This window comes from Alligator sinensis, unplaced genomic scaffold (assembly GCF_000455745.1).
Source record: "Alligator sinensis unplaced genomic scaffold, ASM45574v1 scaffold1406_1, whole genome shotgun sequence".
Classification (NCBI taxonomy): Eukaryota; Metazoa; Chordata; order Crocodylia; family Alligatoridae; genus Alligator; species Alligator sinensis.
This window is the reverse complement of record NW_005842975.1, coordinates 172,229-191,777: the sequence shown is the minus strand read 5'-3', so window position 1 is coordinate 191,777 and position 19,549 is coordinate 172,229. Positions and strand designations below refer to the sequence as shown.

General features: G+C 50.0%; 1 protein-coding gene across 2 annotated transcripts in view; it reads right to left on the bottom strand.

Moving 5' to 3' along the window:
* Positions 1–2,853: 2,853 nt before the first annotated feature.
* The window catches only part of TFAP4 (transcription factor AP-4), a 57,028-nt gene continuing 40,332 nt past the window's right edge, over positions 2,854–19,549 (bottom strand). Inside the window, exons 5-7 of one of the 2 annotated variants that reach the window (XM_025192843.1) lie at positions 17,556–17,639; positions 7,925–8,083; positions 2,854–6,928 (exon numbers count right to left, since the gene is read on the bottom strand). In XM_025192843.1, coding sequence (XP_025048628.1) covers positions 6,734–6,928; positions 7,925–8,083; positions 17,556–17,639 — 438 coding nt within the window. In that variant the 3' untranslated portion in view covers positions 2,854–6,733. Of the gene's footprint in view, positions 6,929–7,924; positions 8,084–17,501; positions 17,640–19,549 lie in introns of both variants that reach the window. The other variant, XM_025192842.1, reaches the window with a different exon arrangement.

Sequence of the window (19,549 nt, the reverse complement as noted above, 5' to 3'; positions counted from 1 at the left end):
GAGTGTTGAGAAGCAGGATCCTGCTTCACGGAAGTCCTTGGCAGGGCCTTCAGCTTGCCTGTTCAAAGCCCCATTATGTTGTTTCCACACAGTTTGTCTAGCCTGACAACCTGTTTCCCAGCTCTGCCTGGAAGCTATGGGCTTTCTCCTCCTCCCCCTCACCCACTGGATGTGCGTGATACCAGCTTCTTCCCACAGGGGCCCTGCAAGCCATCATTAGCCCAGGATCGTGACTGTGCTGCAGTGCTGAGTGGAGGATAGGTGCACCTGGGTGGGAGAGCTTTAATTCAAACACAGCCGTTGCCATTGGCAGCACAGTGAAAGTACAACATGACTGGCATGGGAAATCTCCAGGGGCTCTGGCACAGGATGAGGTGCCAGGAGTCCTGGGTTAGTTTTCTGGTGCTGCCTGGCTGTCAACACAGCATCCTGTGCCTCAGTTACCCCATCTGTAAACTGTTTCTAATGTTGCTCCTCTGCCTCACAGGAAACTTTGGTGACAAGATGCTCAGGATGAACAGACCCCCCTGTTCTCAAAACCATGAGGAGTCAAATCTCCCTGTGCTGCAGGCCACAGAACAGCATCTCCTCCACCAGCTAGAGAGGCCCTTCCTGTCGCAGCTGCCAATGACACTACCTCTGTCCTCAGCTCTGTGACCAATATAGACATTTCTGAGACAGGCCCTGCCAGGCATTATGCCTGCGGGCCCCAGCACTTTCATACCATCCTCAGCCCCCAGCCTCCGTTGTCCAGGCTCCTCAAGACAATCCCCAGCAAGCAGACCCACAGAGGTGTGTGGGTGACATTAGCAATGAGTAGGAGGAGAAATGTGTAGGAAAAGAGGAAGGGGGCTGAGAGCCAAGCCAGGAGGAGCAGAGTGAGGAGGAGAGAAATGAGCAAAGTGAGTCAAAGGGAAGAAAAGAACAAAGCTGAGGAAAAAAAGAGCACAGAGCCATAGGGGAAGGATCAGCTGGAGGAGTGGGAGCCAGGAGACAATTAACAAGGGGGCATGGAGGTGGGTCAGCCAAGCAGGGTGGAGAACGCTGGCTCGGTGTGTGTGAGCATGGGCAGGGCACAGAGGCCCTGCTCTTGCTCTGACTTAGTCATGATACACACCTGGCTGAAAGGGGTGGGAGGTCAGGAACTGGGATGCAGGGCAGACAAAGCTTTAGTTAGGGTTTTTTTCCCTTCAGTGCCCCTCTGTGCTGCCACCAAGCATGACTCCCAATGAGATTCAGAGAGCAGGCCCATCTGGCCTCTCCCATTTACCCTCCAACATGTGCCAGGCAGCAGCTCAGGACAGCAGACACCCACAATTAGAAACATAGCCGTGGTAGATGAGTACACCTGTCATCCTCACAGGGACCACACATCCCCAGTAAAGTCACAAACTGCATGATCTGCTCTCCAACAAGGCACAGCCCTGTGCTGCTGGCATGACCCTGGGCTACTTAAGGCCACACAGGACCAGAAGGGGGCAAGGGGAAGCTAGAGAGAGAGAGAGAGAGAGAGAAAGGGAGAGGGGTTTAGTGGTGATCCTACCCCTTCTGCCCTTAGAAGCAAACAAGACCACACTGTGGAGACCAGTGCTCCGTGAGCATCTCCTTGTGGGCCCCTCAAAGCAACCAGCTCTGAACAGGGAACTGGCCTCTGCAGGCCTCAGAGGAATGCTGGGACAAGCAGCTATCCAGCAGGACACTGCACTCTCTCTAATTTTCCATCCTTAGAAGCCCAAGGGACCCCTTCAACAAATTAGTCCTTCCTGAGAAACATAACTCTCTCCTATGGCTGACTGATGGTTAGCCTAGGACTGGATGTCAAGAACTCAGCAAGCATGAGCCCTTTCTAGCCTATCCCTCACCTCCTTGAGGCTGCGCTGACAGTTTTTCCACCTCCCCACATTAGATATGGGCTCGCTGAGGCCAATTTGCTCCCAGTAATTTCCAGCATTTTTTGAGTGTGCAAGATGCCCTGGTGGAGACATCAGCTCAGTCTAGGACCAGCGTTCAGAGGAATGAGTGGAGCAATGCCACCACCTAGTGGCCAAAACCATCAACACCTAAGCCCAAGCCACTCTCTCTCTACATGCTGACTGCACAGAGGACCCCAGCCTACCCAGTAACTCAGGCAGCTGCAGCAAGAGAAGGACATTACCACAAGGCTTTCCTGCAGAAATTACTCTAATGCAAACAGCTGATGGAGCTTTAGTGTTGCCAACCCCCAAAAGTTCAAGCACAGTATATCTCATCCCACCAGAGCTTGAGACCAACTCAAGATCCAGGTTATGATGACATGAAATCAGAGGGTTTCACCTGCTGCCTGGGCCTTCTGGGGACATTTTCAAGATTTTTTTTCTCCACAGCCACACAGCAGAGACCTGATTTAGCTTAGTTGGCTAAAGCTGAGTCTAGGGACTAGGATATGAGTACACCTGGTAATGCAAAAGGTGGCAACCCAGCAGCCTCCTCCTCTGATGTTAATTCTATTAGTCTGCACAGTCAGCTAAGGAAAGGAACCCAGCAGCCTTATACACCCCCAGACCCTGCTCTTGGTGCTGCTGATCGTTCCTGTTCAGGGATCGGAGTCTGTTCCCATTGTCTGTGCATATTCCTTGTTCGTAAACCCTGCCCTGAACAGGCTTTTGGAAGATGGATTCTCTGTTCCTACCCAGGAGTTTGCCTGTAGGGTTCACAGTACCATGTTCTCATGAGGCCTGGAGGGAAGAAGGGATGTAGGTTGTAGCCATGTTGGTTTAAGGCAGGGGCAAGCAATTATTTTGGGCAGAGGGCCACTTACTGAGTTTTGGCAAGCCACAGAGGGTCACATGACAGGCAGCCAGGGCAGATAAATATTTTCTAAATTTTTTAGGGGCCCTGCGGGCCAGATAGAATGGCCTGGCGGGCCACATCCGGCCCCTGAGCCGCATTTTGCCCACCCCTGGTTTCAGGACATAGGCAGACAAGGCTTTTTGCAAGGTTAAATAGTTGGCACCCAAAGACCTTGTCTGCCTGGAGGGAAGAAGGCACTTAGGGAAACGAGTTCAGCAGTGGCTGCCTGCAGTGGAGCTGCCCAGCGTCTTTGTCAGGATTATTACTTTCATTGAGCTTTGCCAGCAGTAGATTTTGCCATCAGTGGATGGAGGACACCCATTGCCCTAATAGCACTCATTTTCAGTACCATAACAGAAACCTAAACCACTACTTTCATGGGGCTCATTTCTACTGCCTCAATGTCTATGGTAAAGGCCTGAGATTTCTGCCATATCCCACTGCTGGGCTTTTAACCAACCAAAGTATCATGGAAACAGATGTGCAAACTGAGTTAATGCAGCTCAAAAAACCTGTCAAGGCAGCATTTGAGCCTTTCTAAGGCTGGCCAGGCTAACTGGACTTCTGAAGATGATGAGATGAATGTGGGCTCCAATTCCCTTCAGAAAATAGTACAAAGCTTCCCCATTGATTGGCCTCTTACACTGTAACTAAAGGAATATTCATGGCATCATCCACGCTCTTCTCCTCCCCCAACCCCATGCTATCCATGGGATGATTTCTTCCACAGAGACTATCCCTAGCTCAGGAAGGGAAGCAGCCCAGGGGTTGTGCTATTGCAACTACTGCATGTGGAAAAGCCTATGGTGACAGGAGCAAGACAAAGTCCTAGAAGGAAGGTTGTTTTTTTACTGAACAACAATTAGAGTAAGTAACCTGTAACTGCCATCTACAAGGGCCCCCTTTCTGGGCAATTCAAGATACTGCTTATTTGACATCCCACAGGATCCAGGAACAAAGATGGCACTTGGGAGAGTGGAGCAGCAGGATGTGCGTAGGGGTGTGCAGAACAATTGCAGTCCTGGGCTTAGTCCATACGTCACTAGCACACAATGGCTCAGACAGATTGAGTAGCTTTGGTGCTCATGAGGGAGCTTGAAATTCATAAGTATGGCTGCTGAGTTGCCATGAGCAAGTGCTACTAGAGATCCGAGTGCCTGCAAGCCCAGAGGTTCACTTTGGGCCCTTATTTTTGAGAGGCTGAACGTGAAGACCAAAGCCACAGGAACTGGCAGTTTTCTTAGCCGTGACCCGGAGGGCAACTGGGTTGCCCTCCAAGCACCGTGTGGACACCAGCATCAGCTCAAAGAGTATGTTACCAGCATTCCACATGCAGTCTGATGGACCCCCCCAAAGCAAGCTTTGGTTCATCTACTGAGCAGTGTCCAGCCTCATGTCTCCATCACTCCCTGCTACAGAAGGTGACAGAGGGTTAAAACCACAACCTTGTCATTGTGGCTCATGAACCAGGGTATAAATTTAGACAATCCCTATTTGTGGCAGAGCTGGGCTGCTGTACTCAGCTAGTGGGTACAATACAGTATAATAAAGGGTGCTTTTGGGACAGCTGCCACCAAGTACGGGACAGACCTTCTCTTTGCATTTTTCAAATCCTCCCCATCCCATGCACTAACACAATCAGTTTCTTTCAGCAATAAGTGCCACATGGAGCGAGAACTGCAGAATTAGCTCCCACAGCTACTGGTCCAGGGAGCTGGCACAGCACAACCTATTCACACCACAGAGATTTTCTTGGCGACTGTCAGAGGTAGACACTCTTGTTTAATGGAAATAGGTTCTGCATGGACAGCAAATGCAGTAAAGTTGCCAGATCCAACTCATGGGATACAGCTGGTGTCTAAGAGCACATCAACACCACCTGTGGGGTACACAGTGCCCTGCTGCTGTACTATAGGCCACCCACGCCCTGCCTCTGTGTGCGCCAACTCCAAGCGCTTACAGCAGTCCAGAAAGCTGCTCTTCAGCCTGTGGAGTGAACCCAGGAACAGAACTGAGAAAACAAGCCCTTCCCCCTTGCACCTACTCTGCACATGCCAAAGTTCATAAATGAGGCAGCAAGAATAGCTCAGGAACAGCCCTGAGCATTCACCCCAGTGCCACTGAGGCCGAGACAGAGCTCAAGTGCATGCTGGAGCTTGCACTCAGGACACTTCTGTGCTGCCTGCCAGTTTGGCCAAGAACATGGAGATGGTGGAAAGGCAGCACCCATTTCTTGGTGACTCTCTCAGGGTTGCTGCAGAGGCCGTATGAACACCTCCTCTCGCTCTAGCTTGGGGCCAGAGCTGGCTACATCCCCTCATTTCTGGATTTGGCAAATCCAAGCAGAAGCAAAATGGATGGGGTGTTCTCACCAGCACTCCTGGGTCTGAAGACAAACTCAAAGATATTGCAGACATCTCAAGAGCAGCCCCAGGATCCCAGCCCACTCCCCCTCCAGTTACACAGGCCATAGCCCTGCTGCTGCCTGGCATGGGACTCCACAGACAGATGCCAGGCAGAAATTCTAAAAAACAAAGTACAAACTTTATTTTGTTTCTTTACAAAGGCACAAGCCTCATTTTTTTTTCCACTTTCTTAACAAAATATAATAGCTTCTCAATGAACACAGAGACCTGAAAAATCGTAAAAAAACAAAAACAAAAAAAATACAAAAATGAAAGAAACAGAGACATCTGCGGCTGGGGAGGAACCTACCAAATACCGACAAGGTTCTACACAACACTGGCCTAAACCTACAGCCAAACAGGGAGGGGCATGGAGGGGAGACAGGGAAATAAAAAAAAAAAAAAAAACAACCAAAAAAAATGGAAGCAACACAATCACAAAACAGAAGAGTTCTTCTGACCTGTCAGACCCCACACAATGGATTAAGTGCTTACAGGAAGAAACAAAAGAGAAAATAAAGAATGTGAAGCAGATATTGTTGGGTTGGGCAGCTCCCACTGTGGGGGCTGGGATGGCTGTGGATTTATCAGGATTTTTTGTATTTTAAAAGTAAAGGAACACGACCAAATTTAAAAATCAATGTTTCCTTTTCAAAGTGAGGGCGCGCTCCTGCCCCTGGGACCCCTGACCACTCTGCTGCTTTTACAATCCCCAGCCCCCACTTTGGCTTTCTAAAGTCTCTCTCTTCCCATTGCCATCTGGGTTCAAACATGGGGAAACTGGCAAAGGGGTTGCAAAAGTAGCAAAACTGACTACACACCCACCAGGCACACTGTCATCCTGCCTGAGCAGCCTGACACTTTCCTCTCTGCTCCCTGCGAGTTGGACTGGGAGCTCAGAAGAGGGGTGGAGACTATGCGCTGTGCGCAGTGTGACTTCAGCTAACAGTGTCCCTTTAAGGTTTGTTTTTTTTCCCTCCTTTTTTTAAAAATAACAAAAACTATCAACAAACAGAGACAATTACTCAGGCTGGTCCACGGATGCTGCCAAGCCCCCTGCTGGAGATCACTTGGCCACACCAGTGGTGGATTAAACCGAGGCTGGTTTGGTTTTGTGAGACTCGCTGTAGGTAGGGGGTCAGTTTTACAAAACAACGGGTGATCTGGAGCCAGGAGCCCCATTATCCAAATCCTCAGCAGTTCCTCTGGGCTCAGATCCCGGGTTCCAGTTTTGGCCCTTTGCTAGTTAACACTGCCCCTTAGTGCTGACCCATTAACACTGCACCCCTCCTCCCTACCTCCCTCCCCCACCCTCACCCCCATTTGCTTTGAACTGAAGAGTGACCATTCGGTTTGTCTGGTTCTAGCGCTCTGATTTACAGTATTGGAAAAGGTCATAAAAGAGACCCAAATTTCATTGTATTTTGTAAAAATTTCAGCATATCCTCTGACATTCCCCTCCCCTGCCCCCATTCCCAGCTGTTGGCTGGGGGGGGGTGTCAGGGCAGTTCCCCCTCCCCCGAGACATCTTCCTTGCTCTGATCCATGGCGTCACTGTCATCACCCTCTGTGTCAGAGGCAGTGTCGGAGTTGGAGGGCTCCGGGCACACCCGGACGGGTGTCACAATGACCGCGCGCCTCTGCTCCTCCTCCAGCAGCTGCTTCTCCTGTGTCCCTTCAATGTGCTGGATTGCCTGACAGGGAAAACACAGTGGGTGCGTCAACACATACATTTGATCCAAGATCAGATTACTTGCTAGTAAAACTACTCGCAAGTAAATGCTCCTGGGCAGGCATCTACATATGCATGGACATCAGAACAGATTTGCTGCTCCTAGCAGCAAGCTTGCTCCCACTTCCTGCATCGGGCCCCTGCCACCCACCACCATGCTTACTGTGCAATAAACTATGCTACTTTTCAGTAAAAGTGTCTCATGTAGATGCGCCCAGTGAGAAGGAATGGAGGCGGGAAGCCCTGCCCAGGGGATGAGCCACCTGGGCATCCACATTCTTTAAAAAGAGAGGCTCCTCTAGTGCCCAGTCTCCCATTAGTCCCAGCTGGGTCCCCACCAATGGCAAACAGCATCCTGCTTTGCAGCATGCACCAGCCCAGGCCCAGGGCCAACTTCATTCCCAATGCCTTGGGTGGTGAAACACTACATCTGACCCAAGAGCAGGGTGAAACTAGGAGATGTTGCCAAAATGGTCCGGGCTAGAACAGCAGTTTTTCCAGGGTCTGGCAATGCTGACAGATGCTCTCTCTGGGTCTGGCATTGCTGACAGACGCTCTCTGGGCCCACACTACTCCTATTCCTGAGCATGTGGCAATCTCAGCACTATGCACCACACCACAGGCAGCTTTGGGAGGTTTGCTCAACATCAGCCCCAACATCTTCTTTCTTGCAAGCCCATTCACAGCACCTGAGGAAGTAGGCTGTCACTTACAAAAGCTCATGCTTCCCAAAGCCAATTAGTCTCCAAGGTGGCAGCCTGCCCTGCCCAACTTCAGGCTAACACAGCTAACTACCTCTCTCAATGCCTTCCTAGGGTCCCCAGCTTCAGCCTACTAAGGGGCTACTACTAAAAGATGCCTCAAGATGAACCTTCCCCCATTCTCTAGTAAGTACCTGCAGTTTTCTCCCATTCCACCCTTTCTCCCTACCTCCCACACCCCAAACATATCCCCTTACCTGAACAATGGTGTCCAGGTTTTGCCTGGATGTAGAGACCGTGTTGATTACAGAGGATGGACCCATGGTTACCACGGTAACGTGATGGGAAGGAGGAGGAGCTGGTACAATCACAGTGGGATGATGGGTGGGTGCTGGGGGACCATGTGCTGGCAGCAGCTAGGAAGAGAAAATATTGAAACTGTTGCAGTAACCTCTTTTCCAGCACTGGTGACAGGGTGCCTACAAGCTAGATACAGAATATAAAAAGAGTGGGCTAGGAGGACTCTCCCATAGCTACAGGGGCCAGGATACAGTGCAAAGGGAACCACGCAAATGCTGGGGCTCCATCCCCAGGAAACTGTCATTCTGTAGCTGGCTCAGGGACAAGGGACAGAAGTCTTTCTCCAACTCTTCCTGGAGCCCTCTCTTCCTCACCCTTTCTGAACTCCCCACCCATCCCTCTTTGCACCCACAAATAATTGCTCAACCATGAGCTCTTGGTGGGCTGAGCAAAAAGAAGGAAGGCTCACTCCAGAGGGCCACTTGGAGTCTATCACCAGCCACTCAGTCAGTCACATCCCCCAACAGCACTACTGCATTCTGGCACTGGAGAAGATAACAGTTACACTGCCCCCATGCATCTCTAGTTTCACTTCACCACCCCATAGCCAAAGAATGGATGCCTACATGGGATGGCTCACAAGTCTACCTCTCAGTCCAACCCCTCCTGCAGAGGAAGAGAAGGAAAGGCTGGGCTTTGCTATGTGCATGATGGGTCGTGATCTGTGTTCTGACATTAAACACGGAGTCTTACAAGATACAAAGGCTGAAAGACTGCACAGATGTGAACATGACGGGGGTCAATAAAACAGAGCAGCTAAGCAGTGCAGACAGACCTGCAGGCCAATCCGCCAGTGCTGGATCAGACACTGTCTTTGAGAATTGGGCAAGATTTATTTTTTGGGAGTATTAGAGGTTGATGCAAATCCAGGCTTTTGGAGACAAAAGGGCAAAGAGGGGGTCACTTACTTCTGCTCCCTTGCCCCCAGCCAGGGAAGAGGACACTGAAGGGAAGCAATTAGTTCATTTCCTTAAGGCCTCTGGAGATGGATGGTACACAAGAACCTACATAACCCCCCTCAGGGTTTGCTGGCAAGCAACCTGGGCAACTGAACAAGAAGGTGGTTGCAGAAATGCAGCTGTTCCGAGGCCCTACAGACCAGATGTCTGCCTCTCCTTCACCACATGCTTAAACCACAAAGGAGAATCCTGCCGCTCCACAGGCAAGAGAATTGGGAGCCCCATAGTGAGACACCAGTCACTGAGCCTGAAGTCTGTCCCTGTTTGTCCCCTAGACAGAAGGGTTGGCCAGGAGGGTCTGAGGCCCACTAACAAAGGGTATGAGAATGCCAGAAGGCATTACATTGCAGACCACAATCTCTAAACAGCCCATGTAAGGTGTTTAACACAAAATTTATTGCTCTACTGTCAGACTATCCCAGCCACTGTCTCCCTGAGCAGAGCCTGCCCCTCTGCCAAGGACTTACCATGACCTGATCCCATGGGAGGCAGCAACATGGTCTATCCTTGACTATTCCCCTTCTGCTGGAGGGATATAATTAAACAGCAACTGCTGAGACCAGAGCATCATGGATAAGCTCTAGAATCAACACTCTCACCATGAGGGGTGTTCAGAAAGCTTCTAGCCTGACAAAAAACCAACATCTGCATTCAATGGCTTATTTTTCAGCACCAACATACTTGGCCCAGTGCAGCTGTAGCTTGGTTACACTCAGCTTGTAGAAGCCCTTGTCCTGCGCATGTGGGAACAACTCAACTGCCTCTATTACCTCAACATCACCATCCCTGAAATTATTCCCAAAAGGTCTTCCTTCAACTAGGGGGAAGAAGCAAGTCTGAAGGAGCCAAATCTGGAGCGCTGGCTGGATGGGGAGGCAGACCATAAATCCATCATGCTAGTCAGATCTGCTTCTGCTTTCCAGAAAGTTCCCAACAAATCACCAGCACCTGGCTTTGAAGAGGCAGAGACTACCTCACATGGAGAAGAGGAGCTACATCCTGACTTGCAACAATGCTGATCCCTTGTCCTCCCCTCAACACCAATGATTTATCTGCTCCCCAGTGTGAGGGCATAGATCACTATGACCTTTGAGAAAAGGAACAGAACACCTCTGCCTATTGAAAAGCAACCGAAATACTGCCCCTGAACCCAGTGTCAGCTTTGGATCCTATCGGACTACAGTGCTTTGATATACCACCCCTACAAGGTTACAGATCACAGAAAAATGTCAGAGCAGCAGCAGCCTTGCTACTTTAGCCACCTTGGGCGCGTCCACACATGCAAGCACATGCGCTTGCAGCAGCTCAGATAGAAGCGGTGCAGGTTTGAGCTGGGGCCTTTTGCCTCAGCACACCTACTCTGACATGCACTTTGTTGTGGAGCAAATTATGCCACTTGCTGCAGATCTGGGAGGAGCCAGGCAGGGTTATCTTGCCCCCAGAGGGAGATAGAGCCTGGGGCCAGCACCTGTGCTGTCCCCAGCAGTAAAAAAGCTGCCCTGTCCTGGCCCCAGCAGTACAAAAACCTGCCCTGGCCAGCAGCTCAGGGTTACTTGACCTCAGGAGCCTCTGGGGCCCAGGCAATTGGTATCTGGGGATACTAGCCCTTTGTGTCAGCTAGGCTGCTGAGGCAGCATCCCAAATTCACTTTTTAAAATACCCCAAAATCCACATTCTTCCACAATTAGAACAGAAGAGAGAGAGAAAGGGGGACTGATCTGATGGGCAAAGTTTTATTGTTATATTTACAATGTTAAAGAAATTTGGAAGCCTATCAGTGTCTATAGCATCATAATAAAATAAATCCTAAATATCTATGTTTTAATGTTTGCTTTGGGTTTCCTTATCACATGGTGGATGTGTGATGAGCGAATGTGGGGTTTGCAGCAGGGGATGGGAAGGGGGGTGGGGGGATGTGAGTCACTGTGTGGGTAGGTGTGGGGGGACTGTGGTGTGGGGGCTGCTTAGGAGAGGTGGGTCCCCTGAATAAATGCCACATGCCCATGGCACCTGGCAGGGCACAGAGGCGCTGGCAACGGTGAGAGCATGGTGGCAGTGGTAAGCGGGGAGCTCCTGCAGACACTGTCGGCAGTGGGGGTAGGGGTGGTGAGCGGCGAGCACCCAGACACCACCGGCAGCAACAGCGATGGCCAGCTCCCCATTCATAACCCCCATCCACCATTCATTCCCCCAGCTCCCCACTTGCTCTCCAGAGCATCTCTGGAGTACTGAGCCTCTGGTTGCCTCAGGACCCGTTTTTTTCCTCTGGGTTTGCTTGACCCCTGGATATCCAGGGGTCTAATTTTCTCCCCATGCTGCAAACGTGCAGCACAGATTACATTTGTTCATTCCTGCAGTGCCTCTTGCCCCGCCTCAAAGGGATTTGAGACGGGGCAAGAGGCATGTGCATGCTCATCTGGCTGCACCCCTTGAGGTGTTTGGTCACAGGAAGGAACATGCAGGACTATTCACGCAGCCTACAGAGCAACACAGCTCAGATTCTTCTTTGAGGCTGCAAGTCATCCATTTGAATTTCCAGGCAGCTTTATTCTGAGTAGTAGCTACCAGATGATACACTCCCTGAGTACTAACATCACACCCAGCTCCAAGGACGGCAACGGGGCATTGGAGAAGACACAAGGAAATGATGACTGACAAAAATCCAAAGCCACGATGCAATCCAACAGCATCAGAGGTTTGGGGCGAGACCCAGCTACTACCTCACCTTTACGGAACGTTCCAGGAAATAGCTGGTTATTGGGGACCTCAGCTCCAAGACTCGCCTGACCAAGATAACTGGAATCACCAGGTACCTTCAGTGAGGTGATGCAGAGAGGGAGATATCCAAGGCAACCTGGAGAACCTGGAGCTCCAGCTCCAAGGAACAGAAGGCACAGCAAGCCTTTCCCTGGGTGGAAGCACTCAAGTTCCTAAGGACTTAAAAGATTCCACTCACATGTAGGGATAGGAGGTAGGTACAGCAGTTGCAAAAATCCTTTACAGCTGCCAGGAACAGCTATGGATGAAAGAAGTCTGGTGTGTCTAGCACCAGACAGGATACAGGGTCAAGGCTTTGACCCTCAGTTACTAGGTACCATTTGGCACTTTCCTAGTGGAAGCCATTCTGGATTTCAACAGCATTTCCTTAATTTGCTCAGATAAACCTAAATCCTCCTGACTGGAACTAGAAGTTATGCTGTAAGGTGAAAGGACTCCGTCTGGATAAACTCCTCTGCTACAAAGTTAGATAAGAGAACTTCACCTGAGTGGAACAGAACTGAATAAATCATTTTGGGCCAGATCCGAAAACTGACAATAAGAGAACGAGTCCTGCCATGACCTAACCAAGATCACTCTACCAATGTTCTGTCTAGTCCTTCTCAGACTTTGGAAATGAAAGGAAGCAAAGAAAGGTATGGCCTAGCATAACTAGCACTTGGGATCCCTTGTGTGTTTGTTGGGGGGTGGGGACATGGGGCAAAACAGTGCCTGTTCAAACTTGTGGCAAGCAAGTTGGCATCCTGATGAGCACACCTGCCAGGACAAGCCACAGACCTCAACCAGCTGATGGCTCCAGTTTACGTCTTGAGAGTCTCATCAATGACTGGTGGGTTTTTTTCCCCACCTCTGAACTACCCATTAGACCTAGAAATGCCTAATAATTGGCATGTGAGGAACAAGTCAGGTTCCAAATGCATCCAGTTATTTGACTCAAGCATAACTTTCATAGTTGGTAGGGTAGGGTTGGGAGGGACCTGAACAGATCATCAAGTCCGACCCCCTGCCATGGGGGTCTCTTGTGACTGTTATTTCTAGTCACTCCTGGGAGCGCTCGGGGGAACAGGGACTCCCCCATTCCCTGCTGGTCCCCTCTGACTAATTTGTAACAGGCCACTAGATCCCCCGTCTCGGCCTTCTCTTGTGGAGGCTGAACAGGTTCAGGTCCCATAGCCTCTCCTCGTAGGGCCTGCCCTGCTGCCCCCTGATCATGCGAGTGGCCCTCCTCTGAACCCTCTTAATGCTGTCCACATCCCTCCTGAAATGCGGCATCCAGAACTGGACACCGTACTCCAACTGTGGCCTGACCAGTGTCGCAGAGGGGGAGGATCACCTCCTTGGACCTGCTTGAGATGTATCTGTGGATGCATGACAAGGTACGGTTGGCCTTCCTGACCGCGTCCTCACACTGGTCAGCCCATGTTCATTTTGGCATCAATAATGACTCCAAGATCCTTTTCTGCCTCTGCACTGACGAGAAGGGAGTTCCCCAGCCTGTAGGTATGCTGCTGGTTCTTCCTCCCCAGGTGCAGCACCTTGCACTTGTCAGTGCTGAAACCCATCCTGTTCTCATCTGCCCACCCCTGTAACCTGCCTAGGTCCAATTGCAGCCTATTCCTCCCTTCTCGCGTGCTCACATCCTCCCACATCTTAGTGTTGTCAGCAAATCTGAATAGGGTGCACTTTACCCCCTCGTCCAAGTCACTGATGAAGATGTTGAACAGCGCGGGTCCGAGGACTGAGCCCTGGGGGACCCCACTGCCCACATCCCTTCAGGTGGGAAATGACCTGTCCACCACCACTGTCTGGGTGCAGCCCTCCAGCCCGTTAGTGACCCGTTTGACTGTGTAGGTGTCGACGCCACAGTCCCCTAGTTTTTTAATGAGAATGGGGTACGAGACCGTGTCGAAGGCCTTCCTGAAGTCCAGAAAGACTACATCCACTGCTACCCCTGCATCTAAGGATTGTGTGACCTGGTCATAGAAGGCCACCAGGTTGGTCTGACAGGACCTGCCTCTAATGAACCCATGTTGGTTGCCTCCAAGCATAACCTCCCCTGCTGGCCCCTTGTGGACATGCGCCAGGATAATTCTCTCAAAAAGCTTACCCAGGATCGAGGTAAGACTAACCTTGGATGTTGTCTCCAGCAGTCCAGGGTGTTTTTTCTGCTCTAGGCTTATATTTGTAGCAGAAACCTCAAGCAAGCCCCAGACAGGAATGCTGGAGAAGTAAAACCAAATCCCCCTCAAGAATCCAGTACCAAGGAAAACATCTTCCACGCATCAGCCACAGCAGGAGCCCAGCAGTATGGGAGAACCAAAACACCCTTCTCTCTACACTGCAACCACAAACCCAACTCTATGCACCACATACCCTAACTGGAGAACCAGAACTCCCCCTTTCTGTCATCCTATTCTCTTCATAAACTTGCTCATGCTCAAGTCATGTTTCATAACCAAGCTGGTTGTGGAGCTCTGCTGCATTCTCCTGCTGCTGGGCCTGATCCTCTACAACTTTTACCTGCTCCAGATGGCAGAGTTCTCTTCTCATGATCACCAAGGGATATATGGGTCTCATGGCCATCCAATTGTAGCTCTTCAAAGAGCACTCCAGACACTGCTATTCCTAAAATCATTCCTAACCAATGCTTATCAAACATCTTGAAAAACCTTTAATGAAGAAAATTCCACAACTTCCCTAGGCAGTCTATCCCACTGCTTCCCTCTTCTAAGAGTGAAGACATTTTCCCAAATATACAGTCTAAATTTAATTTGCTGCAATTTGTAGCCATTGCTAGTGTCCTGCTCTTTGCAGTGAAGGAGAAAAGTTGTTCTCCTCTTCTATGGAAGCCCTTCACATAGTCAAAGACTGCTATGGCCTCTTTTGCAAGCTGTACATGCTTATTTTTCCTCAGTCTCCCCTCATATGGCTTCCTTCCAAGCCCCTTATCATTTTAATTGCCTGCTTTGGACTTTCTCTAACTTCTCCATGTCTTTTTTAAAAGCATGGAGTCCATAATGCACACAATACTCTAGGTGAGGCCTATCCAGTGCTAAGCAGAGTGGCACTATTACCTCCCGTCTTATAGCTAACGTTCCAGTTGATGCAGCCCAAAACTGCATTCACTTTTTTTGCAGCTGCATCACACTCCAGAATTCTACTGAGTCTGAGAGCCACCAAGACCTCAGTTGTCTCCTGTTCTGTATTTGTATTTTGATTATTCTTCCTCAGGTGTAGCCCCTTGCATTTGTTAGCATGGGACTTCAGCTTGTTGTTTCTAAGCCAGCTTTCCAATCTATCAAGATCCTTCTGAATTCTACTCCAACTCTCCAGTTTGCTTGCAATCTTTCCCAGTTACATGTCAGCTGCAAATTTGCTTAGGAAGCTCTTGACTCCAGAATCCAAGTTATTAATATGTAAATGTTACCAACTTTATACACCTAGGTTTAAGCATTACATGGAGGAAAAAAAAGGAAGCAACAGAAATAAGTTTACTGTGCCTGCTGTCAGGCAGAAGCAAGATGGAGGACTAAGAGAAAGCTAGGTTCAAGGGAAACTCGCATGCTTCTTAACAGCCTATTAGTAGTGAGAAAGACTTCCAGTGTGGCTGTGAAGGTTGAACATGTAGCATTAAAGAAAGAAAGAGAGACATGCATGATCATGGTAACGAGACCCCCCAGTGCACTCAGTGTACTGCACCTGAATGGAGTGCAATGGAAGTGGTGGGGTCTATATGCATCCTTGCCTCATTCAGCTCACGGCCACAACAATGCATATCTAGAGAAACTGATCCAATGGGTCAGTCCACAGTACACCAGTAGTCCCTCACCTGGGAGTAAGTGAGAAGCTACGGCCAGTGAAGGAACAGCAGGGGTGAATTTAAGCACCTTAGAACAAAGATGTCTGCATGCCAAGGCAGCAAAGCAGCGCCATATGGCTGATGATCCAGGTTTTTAGCCAGAGCACCTGTGCTTCTGTGCCAAGACCAGCACTCCAACAATGCAAAGGACCCCAGCACCACATGCTATGAAGGACAGGCACCAACGAACAGAGAGACTTCTAACAGGCATCCCTGGGACCACAAGGTCTGTGGAGGACAAGAGTGAAGACCCACAAAGTGGCCTGCTGTTGTGAGCTCCTTTGTGGCTGGTGAGGAGCCAGTGGCAATGGATGCAAGGCAGGACAGACATTTGGCAGAGGGTGGCAGGCAACAGCCAAGGAGGCCCTGTCCATGCCCTACTCCATTTCCACTGCCCTTATGGTACTAAGTCTTCAAGGATCTGGGAGTGCCACTGCCCAGCAAGCAGGAACCAAAACCCAACAAGGATGATCTTTAGAGAGTCTTTAAGGGAAGTTTTATTTTTGACCCCTGTCCTGCATCCAGCTCCTCCATTGCTAGGGGATTTCAACAACCAGTGCCCCATTCTCTACATCCTACCCAGCCAAAGCTCAATGAGGCAGGGTCTCGGCAGAGACCGTACCGCATACAATCGTGCAGTTCAACAGAACAGTGACACCCAAGGCCGGAGGAAGTTGCAGTTCAGCAGCAACCTTAATTCTGGCACTTCCTTAACTTCTGAATGCCAAAACACGTTAATGGGCAGAGTTTGGCCAACAGTGAATTTGCCTTTCATAAGGAGAGCTGACACTTCATTTTCCCTTAGACAAGATATTTGGCTAGGTGGTTACGGCCATGGATAATGTACAAAGTGTACTGCTAATTGGGGAGGGGGGCTGAATGCTAGTTCACAGTAGTGTGAGGCAAAGAAATTCCTGAGGGAACCAGACAATTGAAGGCATGAGTGGAGCAGCCTTTAGGTTGCTAGTGCAACCACAACCCAGGTCAGCCATGTTGTAAGCCACCCCACAGATGTCCTGGGTGGATGATCTGGTGGGCCGCAGTCCAGTTCCAAGTGGTCAGATTTCTGCATTAGAGAAACCAAAAGGAGTAGTCATTGCTCCTTCCACCAATCACAACCTTAGCAGAAAAGCCAGGAGCTAAATCAGCAAAGGATAGTGAACTCCCTTCATTCTGCTGGAGAGCTTCTCTCTAGGGCAGCACTGAGGCAGACTGATAATGGGGTGTGGCAGGAAGGTTTCAGCCAGCCATGCACTAAGGACACACCTCTGAGGCCAAGCAGAGCTGGGCATCATGCTCCATGGTCCAGCTTACCTCCAGATTTGTGTTAAGATCCAAGTCCTTATCCAGACTGACAGCATAATAACCTATGCCACCCTGAAGGGCTACATGCCCACAAGAGTTCCAGTGTGACCTGAACACTACTTGAGAGCAGCACAGAGCAGCCCCAGCTGATGGACAGAGGATTAGACAAAACTGTAAACTGTGGTCTCTTTCCTTGCTTGTCATTGCTCAGAAAACTACTGCCTCTTAGTGGCAGCAGACATCAGTCTCACAGGGTCAAGGTCCCCCCAAGACTGCCATAGTGTCTTAAAACCCAACTGGGGATGTAAGAAGTCTATATGCCTAGGCACTCAGCCCTCTCCTTGGGCACAGAGCACTGTCAGTACCAAGCCCTCAGCCCCAGCCAGCCTGAGGAAAACAGAGACTCTGAGGTATTCTTGGATGGCGCCCACGCTGCTCCCACAGGACCCTTACAGAACATAAGGCTGAGAGCCTGACAAGACATGGAACCTCGCTGCAGATGAGCTAAGGCTAAATGCCATCCCCTAGTGGGTGGCAGTGGTGGAGTCAGGGAGCAGGGCTCAGCACACTCACTTGAGTTCGGATCTGCTGCTCCCGTTCCAGCTTCTCCTGGTGCAGCAACCTCACCTGTTCCTGCTGCTGCTGGAGCTGCACTTGCTGGGCAATCACCTTCAACTTCTCAGGGTACATGTGGGCCTCCAGGGTCCGCACCTGCCAGCCAGAGAGAAGCCAACATATTGGTTGTAGAAATGGAGCACTGCCCCTGCTTACTAGCACACCCCAAGGCCATGTGGCAAAGAAGCATTCCAGTGGGATCAATACAAGCTTGAAAGATCCTGCATGGGCACATCTGGGTCCTCCCAGCTCCCAACCCCAAACACTCTGAAGAGCTGGAGCTCAGCTTTTGCGGTGGCAAAAGAACTCAGCCACTGTGGGAGCTACCAGTTACCTCTGCCAAATTTAAAAGGGTGCTTTCCTGTGGTGAAGTGATTTAGATACACAAGAAGGGGGCACAGGTGGTCTATACCCTACCTAACACATACTCCAGTGATGAGAAGACACCCAAAAAACAGACACCAAAGAATACTTTTCCCCAGCACCAGATCCCAGGTGGTGGAGAGAAAAGACAGTGAGGTTGAATGGGGGGCATGTGCTTGTGATAGACTTCCAAGGGCCCATAAGGGAATATGTAGTTAAGGGTGGATCTGTTAGAGGATCAATTAGATTACATTGCCATCTGTGCTCTGCTCCTTTCTCGGTCACAGATGGGTTCTGTTGGAAGGAAGAGACTATTATATTTCCCACATGCACTAAATTAAGCAAGTTGAATTCCCAGCAAATTTGTCCTCCACTAAAGCAACAAGTGCTAAGCTGCTTGCTTCACATGTCTGTATCAATCTGATTGAAGCTCCATCCTATATGTAGCATGCCACTACTACAAAGCAGCTCAGGAAGACAACTCTTTCTGCTTTCCTCAGGTGGTGGGAGAGGGAAGTTACTTTCCAGCAATGCCACTTCCATGAGATTTGTGCTCTCTAATATACACACAAAATGAGCAGAATACAAGGTGCCTGAGTGGGTTAATATACTCTCAGAACAGAGGTAGCAGGACAGACTACAGACAAGGTTCCCTCTTGGGCACTTGCCCTCCCTTTGGGGAAAGGGAAACGAACACTTTCTGTCACCAGTTCCAGTTCTTTCTTCCAGCTGTGATAGAGGTGAGACTCCCACCACTTCAAAACGATCCACAACGATCAAAATGTAGGTTCCAACAGAGCCAAGGCAGCACTGCCCTAGAACTCTGCCTCCCACCTGAGGAGTTTGGTAGGGAGATGCAATCCTGTCTAAGGGACCTTTTCATTCTGCTTCTCCAAGAAGTGACTCTCTTACCCATAGACACCAATCTCTAGAGCTTTCACTCCAACCTAACAAGCTTAAGGAATCTTAAGGGAACAAAACCAAGGGAGAAGTAAAAATATGAGCTACTTTAGCATGTACACCTAAATGGTCTGAGAGGATTTCTCAGCAGCAGAAAGGGATCTTGGAGTCACAGTTGATTCCAAGATGAACATGAGTCATCAGTGTGACAAAGTGATCAACGAGGCTATCATGCATTAACAGATACATGACAAACAGGTCCAGAGAGGTGATGCTTCCCCCTCTATGTGGCACTGGTCAGGCCACAGTTGGAGTACTGCGTCCATCTTTGGGTGCCGCACTTCAAGAGGGATGCGGAGAATCTTGAGAGGGTCCAGAGGAGGGCCACTCATATGGTGTGAGGCCTGCAAGTAAGGCCCTACAAGGAGAGACTGAGGGACCTAGATCTCTTCAGCCTTCACAAGAGAAGGCCGAGAGGTGATCTTGTGACTACCTATAAATTCATCAGAGGAAGGCAGCAGGGAATCGGAGATGCTCTATTTACTAGGGCACCCCCTGGAGTAACTAGGAACAATGGCCACAAATTGAAGACGAGCAGATTTAGATTGGACATTAGAAAAAACTTCTTCACAGTAAGGGTTGCCAGAATCTGGAATGGGCTTCCAAGGGAGGTGGTGCTCTCCCCTACCTTGGGGGGCTTCAAGAGAAGACTGGACAAGCACCTAGCTGGGGTCGTCTGACCC